This window comes from Schistocerca piceifrons, chromosome 4 (assembly GCF_021461385.2).
Source record: "Schistocerca piceifrons isolate TAMUIC-IGC-003096 chromosome 4, iqSchPice1.1, whole genome shotgun sequence".
Classification (NCBI taxonomy): Eukaryota; Metazoa; Arthropoda; class Insecta; order Orthoptera; family Acrididae; genus Schistocerca; species Schistocerca piceifrons.
Window position 1 is genome coordinate 293,233,747 of NC_060141.1, and position 13,401 is coordinate 293,247,147.

The 13,401-nt window shown below is 36.4% G+C and overlaps 1 protein-coding gene across 1 annotated transcript in view; it reads right to left on the reverse strand.

Annotated features, from left to right (window-relative positions):
• The window catches only part of LOC124796280 (integrin alpha-PS5-like), a 566,708-nt gene that overhangs the window by 466,451 nt on the left and 86,856 nt on the right, over window positions 1–13,401 (reverse strand). The window contains exon 3 of the mRNA XM_047260397.1: window positions 9,200–9,312. Within this exon, the coding sequence (XP_047116353.1) occupies window positions 9,200–9,312 (113 nt within the window). The remainder of the gene's footprint in view (window positions 1–9,199; window positions 9,313–13,401) is intronic.

The window sequence follows — 13,401 nt, forward strand, 5'->3', positions numbered from 1 at the left end:
GCCAAGAATTAATACATCTAGGTGCGCATTTATGGAGAAGTTAACATGGCAGATATCATGCTACATTCCACTACTATAAGCAGACATGTCAAAGAACAAGCTGATGCAATATGAAACAGCATAATTTTGTTACTGTGGAAGTTATTAATAAAACATGTGCTGCAACAGTTGATATGTGGACGATTCACATAATCAGGTGCACTATGATGCTTACAACACATTACATTAACACAGATTGGTCTCTTCTGAACAATGTTTTATTTATAACAAAATTCCCGGATGTTAAGAAGACAGGAGTAAATATTATGAAAGAAATTGAAGAGAGGATGGCTGATTGGGACATTTCGCTGGACATGTTGCACAGTTTTGTTTTTGTCTCCGACCAGGGTTCCAATGAAATAAAGGCTTTGGAAAATCACGAAAGGTTGAGCACTTAGCCATACTTTCAATGAAGATAACCTCTTGTTAAATCATGCCCTGAACATCGCATCAACAATAAATATGGTAAAATGCATTGTAAGGTACATTAAGAAAATTGGCCTCTGCTCGTCTTTGAAATCATCGTTGAAACAAGAGGTCTGCACATGCACAGCTTGTACACTATGTTGGAATACTTACATACCCAGTATAATTAAGTTGTTGCTTTGCAGATGGAAAAGGACTCTGCTTACAGATTGCAAGGATATAATAATGAGCTTGCAGGAAAAATTGCACATTTTCTGAGACTATTTAAAGAGGCCACAGATGAATTGGAAGGCAAAAAAGAACTGACAATCCAGTTAGTCCTTCTTTGGTTTCACAAACTGCAACAAATTTGCAGTGTCAATGACACTGACTGTCAGGTGAGTAATTACTGCAGTTAAAAGCACTGTTTCATGATGAAATGCGATAGATTTATAATTCACTAGTGTAATTGATGTGCACTAACACATATGTATTTTTAACAGGAGGTACAAAGGATTAAAAATTGAGCCTTGACTTTCATTTGTGAGACAATTGTGATCACTTCCAGACATAAAATTACTACGTTTCTTTGACCATCTTTCCATGATCTTAATATGCTTGAAATAAATGAAAAGCAGGAAATTCTTAGCAATGTGCAACAAATGTGTGCTACTTATGCAGGTACAACATGCAAACATTAACATAATCATTTCTGCATAGTTAGTGGATAGTAGATTATAGAGAAATGGGAATGTTATAATTCATACAATATTTCATTACTGTAAAACACCTCATTTTTACGGGAACATTTCGATGATTTCAACATCAGTTTTGTGTTACTTGTCTCTTTTGTTTATTATCATAGATCCTTCAAGTACTGTGTCATCACCACCCAGAAAGAGAGATCACTTCAAGGGATGGAGGAACAGCAGGTCATCTGCATCAGATGAAGTAGATCTCTACATTTTAATGCATCCCAAAGATGATGATGACATCTTAAAGTAGTGGAGGAGACATGAAACAGATCTGCCAGGCCTGGCTGCAGTTGCAAGAAGTATTTTATGTATCCCAGCAACAAGCGCACCTAGTGAAAGATGCTTTAGTAAAGCCAGCATGTTACTAACAAACCACCACAGCCAATTAAATCTGGAACACGTTAGTGATTTACTGCTGATAGACAATAACTATAATTTTGTTTCTGTTGCAGACAAGTGAAAAGTACGAAAAGTTACATCTGTAAATGTTTAATGTTCTTTGTATGCTTTCTTTATGAAGATGCTTGTCTTATATATTACAGGGACAGCACTTACTTAATGTTTGCTATTAATGACAGGAAAAATATATCTTCTCGTTTGGCAATGAGACATCTTCTATCTGCTTCTTTATTGAAATATCATTTCACTTTCCAAGTGCTTTATGAATTTAGCTGTGTCATGTACCCATTCTTGGAAATGTTACTTTTGCATTGCATTAAAAGAGAGGGAGACACGGATAAATACATTAGAGAGAGAGAGAGAGAGAGAGAGAGAGAGAGAGACAGAGACAGAGATGCATTGGATTTGTACAGTACAGTGCAGCGAGCCGAGGTGAGATGTCAGCTGTGACCAGTCATGCTCGGTAGCCCGCATGTCCGGAATCCGGACAACTGACATGGGGCAAGTATATGACCAAGCCAAGTCGTGTAGGACTGGACACAAGCAGCTCTGTCCCCACATCAACAGGCAAGCTGTGACTGGTTTAACATTGAGCGTTGCAGTAATCTAGTGTCAAGCAAATTTTTATCGGCTTTTTCTCAATATTTTTTTATTAATTTTTGGAAGAATTGGGTGTTACTGTATTAATCTCACTGTGATAACCCTGTGTTCACTAGTTCCTATATTTGTTTACCTCAGGATTATTTGTTACAACAAGTTTAAGTGTGTTTTTACACAATTTACCATTCAACTGGACTCATGAACTATTGCTCAAAGTAATTTTCAGAGAATGCATTTAGCACAATTTCAGATGATGTTTTAGGCATACCTCTGGATTCAGATATGTATTTATGTCAACATTTTGAGGGAAAATTGAAGTCACCATCAACTATAATTATATGCTTGAAATTAAACTTAAGTTTTCTTTGAATCTTTCAGTAATTATATCATCTGAGTTGAGAGGTCAGCAAAAGGGTACAAAGTTGTCACGCTTACATGCAGGATCTCGAGTACAAGGACTATATTACTCCTATAGCTGACAATATCAAATTACAGTGAAACCTCTATTTTACATTTTCATGTGGTCCAAACTTAAAAAATGCAAAACTGAGAAAAATGCCAAATAGAGGGAAATGTTACAACCCAAAAAATATGAGCAAAAACACATCTAATTGGCATACACAATTAAAAACTGCAATCCTCTCCAATACTTTGTATAAAATCTGTCTGAGTTGTTGTTGTTGTGGTGGTCTTCAGTCCTGAGACTGGTTTGATGCAGCTCTCCATGCTACTCTATCCTGTGCAAGCTTCTTCATCTCCCAGTACCTACCGCAACCTACATCCTTCTGAATCTGCTTAGTGTATTCATCTCTTGGTCTCCCTCTACGATTTTTACCCTCCACACTGCCCTCCAATACTAAGTTGATGATCCCTTGATGCCTCAGAACATGTCCTACCAACCGATCCCTTCTTCTGGTCAAGTTGTGCCACAAACTTCACTTCTCCCCAATGTGATCTACCCATCTAATCTTCAGCACTCTTCTGTAGCACCACATTTCAAAAGCTTCTATTCTCTTCTTGTCCAAACTATTTATTGTCCATGTTTCACTTCCATACATGGCTACACACCATACAAATATTTTCAGAAATGACTTCCTGATACTGAAATCTATACTCAATGTTAACAAATTTCTCTTCTTCAGAAACACTTTCCTTGCCATTGCCAGTCTACGTTTTATATCCTCTCTACTTTGACCATCATCAGTTATTTTGCTCTCCAAATAGCAAAACTCCTTTACTACTTTAAGTGTCTCATTTCCTAATCTAGTTCCCTCAGCATCACCTGACTTAATTCGACTACATTCCATTATCCTCATTTTGCTTTTGTTGATGTTCATCTTATACCCTCCTTTCAAGACACTATCCATTCCGTTCAACTGCTCTTCCAAGTCCTTTGCTGTCTCTGACAGAATTACAATGTCATCGGCGAACCTCAGCGTTTTTATTTCTTCTCCATGGATTTTAATACCTACTCCAAACTTTTCTTTTGTTTCCTTTACTGCTTGCTCAATATACAGATTCAATAACATCGGGGAGAGGCTACAACCCTATCTCACTCCCTTCTCAACCACTGCTTCCCTTTCATGTCCCTCTACTCTTATAACTGCCGTCTGATTTCTGTACAAATTGTAAATAGCCTTTCACTCCCTGTATTTTACCCCTGCCACCTTTAGAATTTGAAAGAGAGTATTCCAGTCAACATTGTCAAAAGCTTTCTCTAAGTCTACAAATGCTAGAAACATAGGTTTTTTTCACATCTGTCAACACCTGCTTTCTTTGGGATTGGAATTATTATATTCTTCTTTAAGTCTGAGGGTATTTCGCCTGTTTCATACCTGTCTGAGTAAAGGTAATTAAATATACAATACAATATGTAAACAAAAATTTGCGGTAATGAATTTCATCAGTTCTTAAAAAAAATCACAGATGTGTAACAGCAAGTAAAAACTTATCAAGAAATTGAAATTGGTATCTGGGTACAAGATACTTGATCTATTTTCTGATACACTACAACAACAAATTATAAATACAAATCACTCGTTTTTGAGATATCATCCTTTGTGTTTACCCATGAAAAAGCAAAAATTGATTAACATGTTGAATTAAACCAACAACATAACAGCCATTAAGTGGTTAAACCATAAACATAAATGTGGACATCTGCTTAGTTACAACTTTGTCACTAATGCTGTTGTTGTTTTTAAAAAAAGCAAAAATTGATTAACATGTTGAATTAAACCAAAAACATCACAGCTATTAAGTGGTTAAACCATAAGTACAAATGTGGACATCTGCATAATGACAACTTTGTCATCACTGCTGTTGTTGTTTAATGATTTTCTTATAAGCTGCAGTTCATATTCTCATCACCCTTAAAGTGTTATCTTTGTCTTGATGAGAGAAACAGAGACTCAAAAAAATGAGTTTACTTCCCCAGTTGACATCACAAGCTTATTAGAAGTTAGCAATGTGAATTTCTGTACACTGTGTAAAATTTAAATTAGAAAGAAATCTCATGTGCTACAGTTGGTTCATGTCCTATATCACTGCTGCCAATCTTTACAATCTACAGTGTGTGATGTGTGTGGTGCAAAGTATATATGTGAGTAGTGTATGTAGTTGTTACAACTGTATTGTGTCAGATTTGAATATGAAAGTCTTTAAAATGAGCTGTCGCAAAACCATGGTTCTATTTCTGTGTGAAATCTCTGTCATACCACATTTGCACAAAAAGTATATTTTCAGGACTTCACAAAATGCTTTCACCCCCACCTGTGCACTAGCACTCCACACATCCAATAGTTGAGCACATTTTATTTTTTTTTAGTGTTATGTGGTGACTGCCTTGGCTAATGGATGACTTAACAAGTCGCCAGCCAATAAGAGTTCACCAGAATTATGGTTTGAATTTAAAAGGTTGATGACTGATATTGTTGCTAAATACAGTACATCATGAGTGGCACAAGAAATGGTGATAGCTCAGCCCCTTTGTGACATATTGGCTTGGTCCAGAACACTTTGCATTTACTGTCTAGTTTTTCCATTACCACTGTAACCTAGCAGTATTTGTACCATAATCACAAGGTGAAGCTAATGTTAGAAGTTGTGTTGACAACATCTATCATGGATTTTGTCAGCATTTCTTCTCTCACATCTCCCCTCCCTAGAATGGCCTAAAATATTCCCTTAACTTTATCACCACTGATGATGCAAACCATCCATCTTTTGTGTCATTTATAACTCGTTCAGTCACATCAACTATCTATAGGAAGAAAACAGGACAAAGTCAAGCAAGACATTGGGTAAGAACTTAGAATCAAAGTAAGCCTTACTAGGAAGAAATGTAAAATCAGGGAGTTTTAAGCACTGATCTTATTGGCTTTTCGAAGGGTTACAAATTTATGGTGTAGAATCACAAAAAATGTAAAATCGGAGGACTTAAAATCAAATTTCCACAGTATGAATTGTTAAAAAAGGCACTGATGTGTCAGATTCACCTCAGACAACTAGTAGTGGTTTTAGAAGGCACTGGCTGTCATTCAACAAAATGGCTAAAGGGGTTTTCACACCTAATGAAAGACTTGGCAGAAGATATCTATGAGCATTTGTTTTAAAGTCTGTCACCATAAGAGATAACTTCATCAATTGGTGCCCCTAAGTAAGACAAAGAACCAGGAAAGACCCCACTAAAAGACTTTCGATAGATTTCTGAAAATCTTAACCGAAGAGAGTAAGGAAAACCATGTATATCTACCACCACAAACAAAGTATATAGTATGAGCAGAAATATGAAGGTTTATGATGCCTGTTAATACAAAAACCAGATGGCCAGAAGTAGCAGTTCTAAGTGTCGAATACACCCAGAAGGATGTAGCATCATTAATTCAACATGATGTTTGTTCGTTACTGGGCCAGTCTCTACAAGGCAGACCTGTGATCTGGAATGCAACTGGAAACCACAGTCATATGCCTCAACTATCACACAGCATCCAACATAACTGATCCTACACAATATCCTCATCCATCCCTACTCTACACAACCCTGCTCCCAACCCTTACCTCATGGCTCATAGCACTGTAATAGACATATATGCAAGACCTGTCCCATACGTCCTCCCACCACCACCTACTACAGTCTGGTCACAAGCATCGGATTTCCCATTAATGGCAGGGCTACCTGTGAAACAAGTCATGTGAACTACAAGCTAAGCTGCAACAACTGTGCTTCATTCAAGGTGGGCATGTCAGTCAACAAGCTCTCTGTCTGCAAGAATGGCCACCAACAAACTGTGACCAAGAACAGCTGCACCACCCAGCTGTTAAGCACTCTGCCCATCAGAATGTTCGTGATTTTAAGACTGCTTCGCAGCCTGTGTTGTCTGGAAACTTTCTACCAACACCAGCTTTTCTGAATTTCATAGGTGGGAGTTCTCCCTGCAATTTGTGCTATGTTTCCATAATCCTCCTGGTCTCAACCTTCATTAGGCACTGTCCTTCACCCACCTATCCCTTCCCTGTTCCCACTCCACAGCCTTCTATTCCACAACTACACCCACAGCCTTTCTACCTCTCTCCTTTTCTGCCCCTCTGTCTAACCTCCTGACTGCAACTAGCTGTCCTTCCCTCTCTCCACCTCATCCCTGTATGCTCCCACAAACATCACATTGCCATCCCCCACCTACACCCTTCTCTCCCTGCCCCAGCTACCTCCTTACCCCACCACCCAATTTGCTTCACCCATTTAGTGCAGTTGCTCACAGTCTGATCTCAGAGGGCAGAGACAGTGTCATTTGTGTGAGAGCTGCATTTGTGTGAATGTGAGTGTGTATGTTGTGTAATTCAAGACAAGATCTTTTGGCCAAATGCATACTTGTTTAGCAGTCTTTTTGTTGTGCCTGTCCAAGACTCAACATCTCCGTTATATGGTGAGTATCAGTATATCCTTTTCATAACATTTACATGGAAAATAAAATAACTAAATAAAGACAATATGGGATATAGTGAAGCAGACTGGTAGAACTAGAAATGAAGATGAGCAAATACCATTAAGAGTAAATGGTACATCAGTGACAGATGTGTGCAATTTTGTATAACTTTTCAAAAGGCATTTCAAAACTGTTAATGAAAATATGTCATTGTCAGGTTCAGTAGATGCTGCTGCAGTATATCTAAGAACAGTCATTACAAATAACTTCAATTGCTTGAATATGATACTCACTACACCAGTGAAAGTAACGTCCACAATGATAAAATATAAAAAAAGTTAACTAAAGATTGTGCTTCTGAGTTTAGTAACATATTAAGTTACTTGTGTAACCAGTCATCCATCTGGGGAACATTTCCTGAATAGCTGAAATATGCTTTGTATAAGAAATGAGGTAATGAAATACTTTCAGTTTCTGTTGAATATCATTTTTAGTAGTATTCTCAAAAATTTCAGAAAATGTGTTATACAATAAGGCTTTTAACCATCTGACAGCAAATAACATATTACACACACAGCAAGAACACTTGATTCCTTATACAATGAATTACAGGGTACTGGTATATCTCTTGATCTGTCAAAGGCTTTTGACTGTGTAAATCACAATATCTTTTTAGATAAATTAGAATATTACAGTGTAACAGGAGAAGTTGCAGAATCGTTCAAATTGCATTTCTTATTACCTTTTAAATGAAAATATTATTAAGATTTTTTTTACCTATTTCACATCTATGAGAACCATTTCACTTGGTACCTGTGGAAGGTAAATTAGCGCCTCTTTTTTCTTTGTAAATATTTAGTGTGCATTCTTGTTTTCTGGCATGATTTACATCCTGGACAATACCTTCACTTTGTATCTATTGGGAAAAAAATATAAATCTAATCTAATCAGTACCAGTACATGCAAGTGTGAATTAAGATGCACACATTCTCATGTGTATTTCTGGAAGGCTTCCTATTCGCATTTTGACAAATATACCCCTGCTGTGGCAAAGGACACTCAAACACATTTCTGGGAGGTGGCATAACTCAGGAGTGAGCAAAATTTTACATGAAACAATGGAAACTCCAGGTAGGAATATCAACACTATAGGAAAAGACAGAGTACTACTTTCTGTAAAGAAGACACATTAAATTGCAGACAGGCACAATTAAAAGAGACAAGAGCAAAGCAATTAATGGAAATATATGAATTCACCACCACCTCAAAAAAGGTGAAGATGGCATCATGGTGATGGCAGTTCTCTCCTTTTTTTTGGGGGGGGGGATTGCCAAAATGTGATGTTAACAGATCTTAAGGGATAAATCATCAAAGGGACATATTACAGGAATCTCTTAATGATGTTATGGGAGGTTGTCAACATGAAGAGTCACAGGAGGTTGTCCAAGAAGGTGGCTTTTGCACCATGACAACACCCCAACTCATTTTGGACAGGACACAGTCACAAATATTTAGCATATTTAAATTTGATTATTCTATGCATGGGGTACAATTCTGATTACATTCTCTATCAAAGACTGAGACATTGCTGAAGCTTGTAGAAATGTTTACTTCTCATTTTAGTTTGTCAATACAGATTAGGACAGATGTGGACTGTTTCTGACTGCTTGGAGATCTGTAAGATATAAAAGTAAAAATTTCTTTCCTTGTTTTCATCTCTATTGCAGTTGCCTCAGAGAATGTTTTTGGGCAAGCCATTAGATGCTATCCTCTTTCTCATTATTAATGTATCTAGTTGTTTCACCTCCTTTAACTACAATCTGCTGACTGAAAGCAAAAATGTTTTAATTGCTGAATTTGCTGTCTTTTAAAATACCTCATGTGTGTGTGTGTGTGTGTGTGTGTGTGTGTGTGTGTGTGTGTGTGACACTATTAAACTGTTATAAAAATACAGAATACACCTTTACATGTGTATATGTATGCATAGCTTTCACAAATCATACGGAGATATAACACTTAAGGCATTTGAAAATAATGAAAGTTGTTATAATAATTAAAACAATCATAAGAGCTTACCACAGTCTTGCCTACATGCTGTCCTTGTTCTATATCCATTGAAACACCTATCCATGCTTTATCTTTATGATCCCATGGTAGTTTCTCACCCACAAAATCAGGTTCTTCATTTCCTGAAAAATATGTTTGGAGTTAGAAAAATATGGCAATCCCACCATAAACTACAGCTTTGATATAGAATATTGTACTTTTTCATTCTGATATCAAACATTTAAGAATTAGAACAAATATATAAACAGAGATAATAAAGAAAATTATTTCATGGCTGATGGTCAAATGCAGAAAAAAAACACTGAACATTAAGTTTCAATTTAAGATTTCTATCGAATGAAGTAACATGTAAAGGTAAAGGGTCATGACAGTTATAAACATAGAGATTTATGGATCATTCAAGACAAAAAATCAGAAAATATTTGTATTAAATAAATTAGGTGCTGGTCAAAAAACAGATTGGGAAACATAAAGTAGTTGATAAGGGCTCACAACAGCTGGTAATCTTACAGACAAACCATCTTAGGCAATCCTACAGCACATGGTTTTATGGTTATGAGTTTATGCATTTGCGTGTCTGTGAGATTTTGTGTGAGAGATTGGTAGCTGGATAACCAGTGACACATCTGTGATATATATATAAGTCAGCTTGAGGTGAGTTGATGCCTCTGCCCTTTTTTGGAAAATACTTTAAGATGATAAATCTTTAGTCCAGTCACAAAATTTGTTTCATGCTCCATACTATTGTACCATTGTTAACAAACGTTAATGTGATTTGGATTCATATGCCTTTCAGAAATCAGCTTGCCTCGATCCATGGTTACTGGATGTCATATGAGAAAATTACAAGCTAGGTTTCGCACAACCGATGTTCACAAAATCCATGTGCGGTGACATTCAGCAGGCCATTTTATTTAAGATACTTCATAATATTCGATGTCAAAATAACTTCTAATATTCTATAACACATGAATATCAATGATACTGTGTGGTAGTTTTGTGGATAAGTTTTGCTGTTCTTCCTGTATGTGGGTGTGATCTGTGCTTTCTTCTGAGCACTGTGTGATTAAGTAAGCTGGGATATTTTTACTTCCCCTCTTGTTTTGCCATATGCCTCCTTAAATTCATTTTTTTCACTTCTGACTAATTAACATTAACATACATGCGAATAATCTGCATTTTCATAAAAGAGTAAGTTTGGCCCTCAGTTTTAAAGAATATAACACCAGATCTAATTTTTTGCTTAGTTTTATGTATGTAATTGATTTTCTGATTTATTTCAACTATTCCTAGTTAGTATCTTTTGTTATATGGTAAAATCAGTAGTTGTTTTGTAACTTAAATTCTGTTGTTGATGTATAAACAAATATAAATTCTGTACTAGTTATAAACATATGGAGGAACAACTAACAGTATTCTTAAAGTATCTATTTAGCTCTACTTGAAAACATGTTAGCAAAGCCAGCCCTTAATTAATTCCAAAGTAATTAACAGCTTTGTCAAAAGTATTGTTTGCATAACAATATCTGTTAATTTCATCATTTAAACAAATAATTCGGACTAACCCTTGAAGTAGAAGAAACTGTAAAAAAGAACCAAATTTTTTATGTATGCAGTTAATTTTATGAGTTAAGTTTTAATTGTAATTTCTGTAAAGTAAACATCAAACAATGTGTAATTTGAGCACCTATTATGACAAGGATATATAAGGGCCCAATTTATGGTCCTGAGACAGTCAGTTGACAGCTGAGTTTCAGATGAGAAACCTGTGCTGTTTAGAACAACAACAATGCTTCAACTTAACTCTGAAACAAGTTTTACACAATTAGGCCATGTGTTAAAACAAAGACAGTGTCTTCTCCATACATACCTTTCTATTCTTCAAGAACTGTGAACTTTGTGGTTAGGTTTTTACTGCTCTTAGATGTACAATAGTAAACTATTGTAGCAGTATGTGGAGGTTTGCCTGCAAACTATTAATGAGGCTTATGGAAAGTTTAAACAATAGTGCACTAGCCATACATAACTGTAGTATTGGGGGTTTGTGAACAGTGAAAGTAATCTATTGTGAAACGCAACTGTGCACCTGTCAGCTACACCATTTAAAGTAGTCAGTGTTGTACTTCCACAACCCATTTTTCAACCAGTTCAACCAGTGTAGTAATGCAGTACGTCAACACATCTCACGAAGAAATAAATAACTGAAGGCAAACTCTCACAACCAGGAAAGTACTTCGTTTGAGGGGCCTATGGAATATTATGTTTAAGAGAGAGGATTTCATCTGGCAATGGGATCTTGTTTCATTTTAATAATTTCAGCTATTTCTCAACATCACTGGTACTAATATCTGTATTATTCATTGCCACAGTGTGCAAGAATTAAATTGGGGCAGTTCTTTTGTGGAGACATTTGGAAATAGAGTTCTACTTTTGCTTTGCTACTCTCAGTTTCATTTCCTGTGCCTTCCATTAGTGTCTGGACACTAACATATGACCAGAATTTCTTTGCATTTTGTGTGAGATCTTCTAACAAGATTGTGCTGTGATAGTTGAAGACTTCACTCTCTGCTGTCTGCATAGCCAAATTCCTTTCATTTATCACTGTTATATCTACATCCCTCCACTTTTTTTTATGCTTACTGTGCAATAGTCACTGTTTTTTAAGAAGTTTCTTTACAGAAACTGTGTACTGTGAAGCATCTCTCCCATCATGAACTGTTTTAGTTTAGTTTAGTTATATCATGTTCCATAGATCATTTTCACAATTATTTTATCGATATGATGTGGAACAAGTCAGATTATAACATATATATACACACATGAATAGTGTTAATATTAATATTACTGAAATTTTTAGTTCTACACATGGAACTACAAGTCTATATCCAGTTATCAGCTGTTCACATATATGCAATGCATTCAGTCACAAATGCAACACATCACTATCAAATGCAATATTTTCAGACAGACTGAAATACGCTACTGACAGATTCTTTTCCAAAAAAGGGAAGGTAAGGCAGATATAAAAATTACTGGCCACTCACAGTACTTACCATCTTTTTGAAAGTATTGAAAAAAAATTATATATGCAAGCACCATGACACACCTCTCTCAAAATAACATACTAGTCAGGCTCAGTTAGGACTTATAAAATGTCTCCTGAGAGAACATGCTATGTTACAAGTCACAAATTGGATTACAAAAAATTTAAATCACAAAATTTACCAAATGATATTTTCTGTGTTTCATCAAAAGCATCTGTGGCAGCATAACATCTCTGACTCGATAAAAGGAAGCTCACTGCCCCAGAAGGCATGGTGATTTAGTATGCTCTGTATGCTTGGAATGATTACACAAGTTATGTATTCTGGGCTCAGCAATAAACAGTGTGGCAATTGTACCTCTATGCTGTGTCACTATTCTGCTTTCACCACTCCAGGACCCCATTTTTCATAGTGGTGACCCCAGATTTCAATGCCACACTGCAATTTTGCTGTTAAATCAAAAATCTGCCACCTCGGTTACACCATGGAGAATGTAGTCATTACAAACAGTATAACCTTATTGTTTCTTCAACAATGTCAACAACCTTCAACAAGTGCTCATGAATTCCATGAACATTCTGTGTGCAGAATTGCTAAATGTCTGCCAAGGCTTGGGTGATACTACAGTGCTGAATGACATAGGAACAATGCATTCACTGTTCACCACATCTTCAGACCAAGCTTGCATCACCACTGATGTCAAGCAGCAAATTGTGTCATGATGAGTGTCAAATTTACTGAGTGACTTCACAATAAATATTCCAGATTTGAGAATGAGTGAATCTATTCATGGCATTTCAGACTAAAGTGTTCCAGAGAATAACATTAAACAGTGGCCACCCACCTCTGTAACAAACATTACTCAGTGCTTTCGGCATTCGCACAGGACAACTTCCGATGTTCCAGTGCTGGTGATTATGCGCATTATGACACTTGCTTTAATGACCTGACTTCTACAGAGGCCTTCCACAGTGCTGTTACGGTTGAACAACCATGACCCACCCCATACCACTCCATCTCTGTTTCATCATCGATCTGGCAGCGAACTGCAGGGTCAAGGTTTGCATCAACTTTCAGTACCTGTGTATTCTGATTTTCCAAATCAAGTTCCAATCGACATGACTAAATGCAAGTTCCGCAAGATAGACTATGATGTCACTCATATCC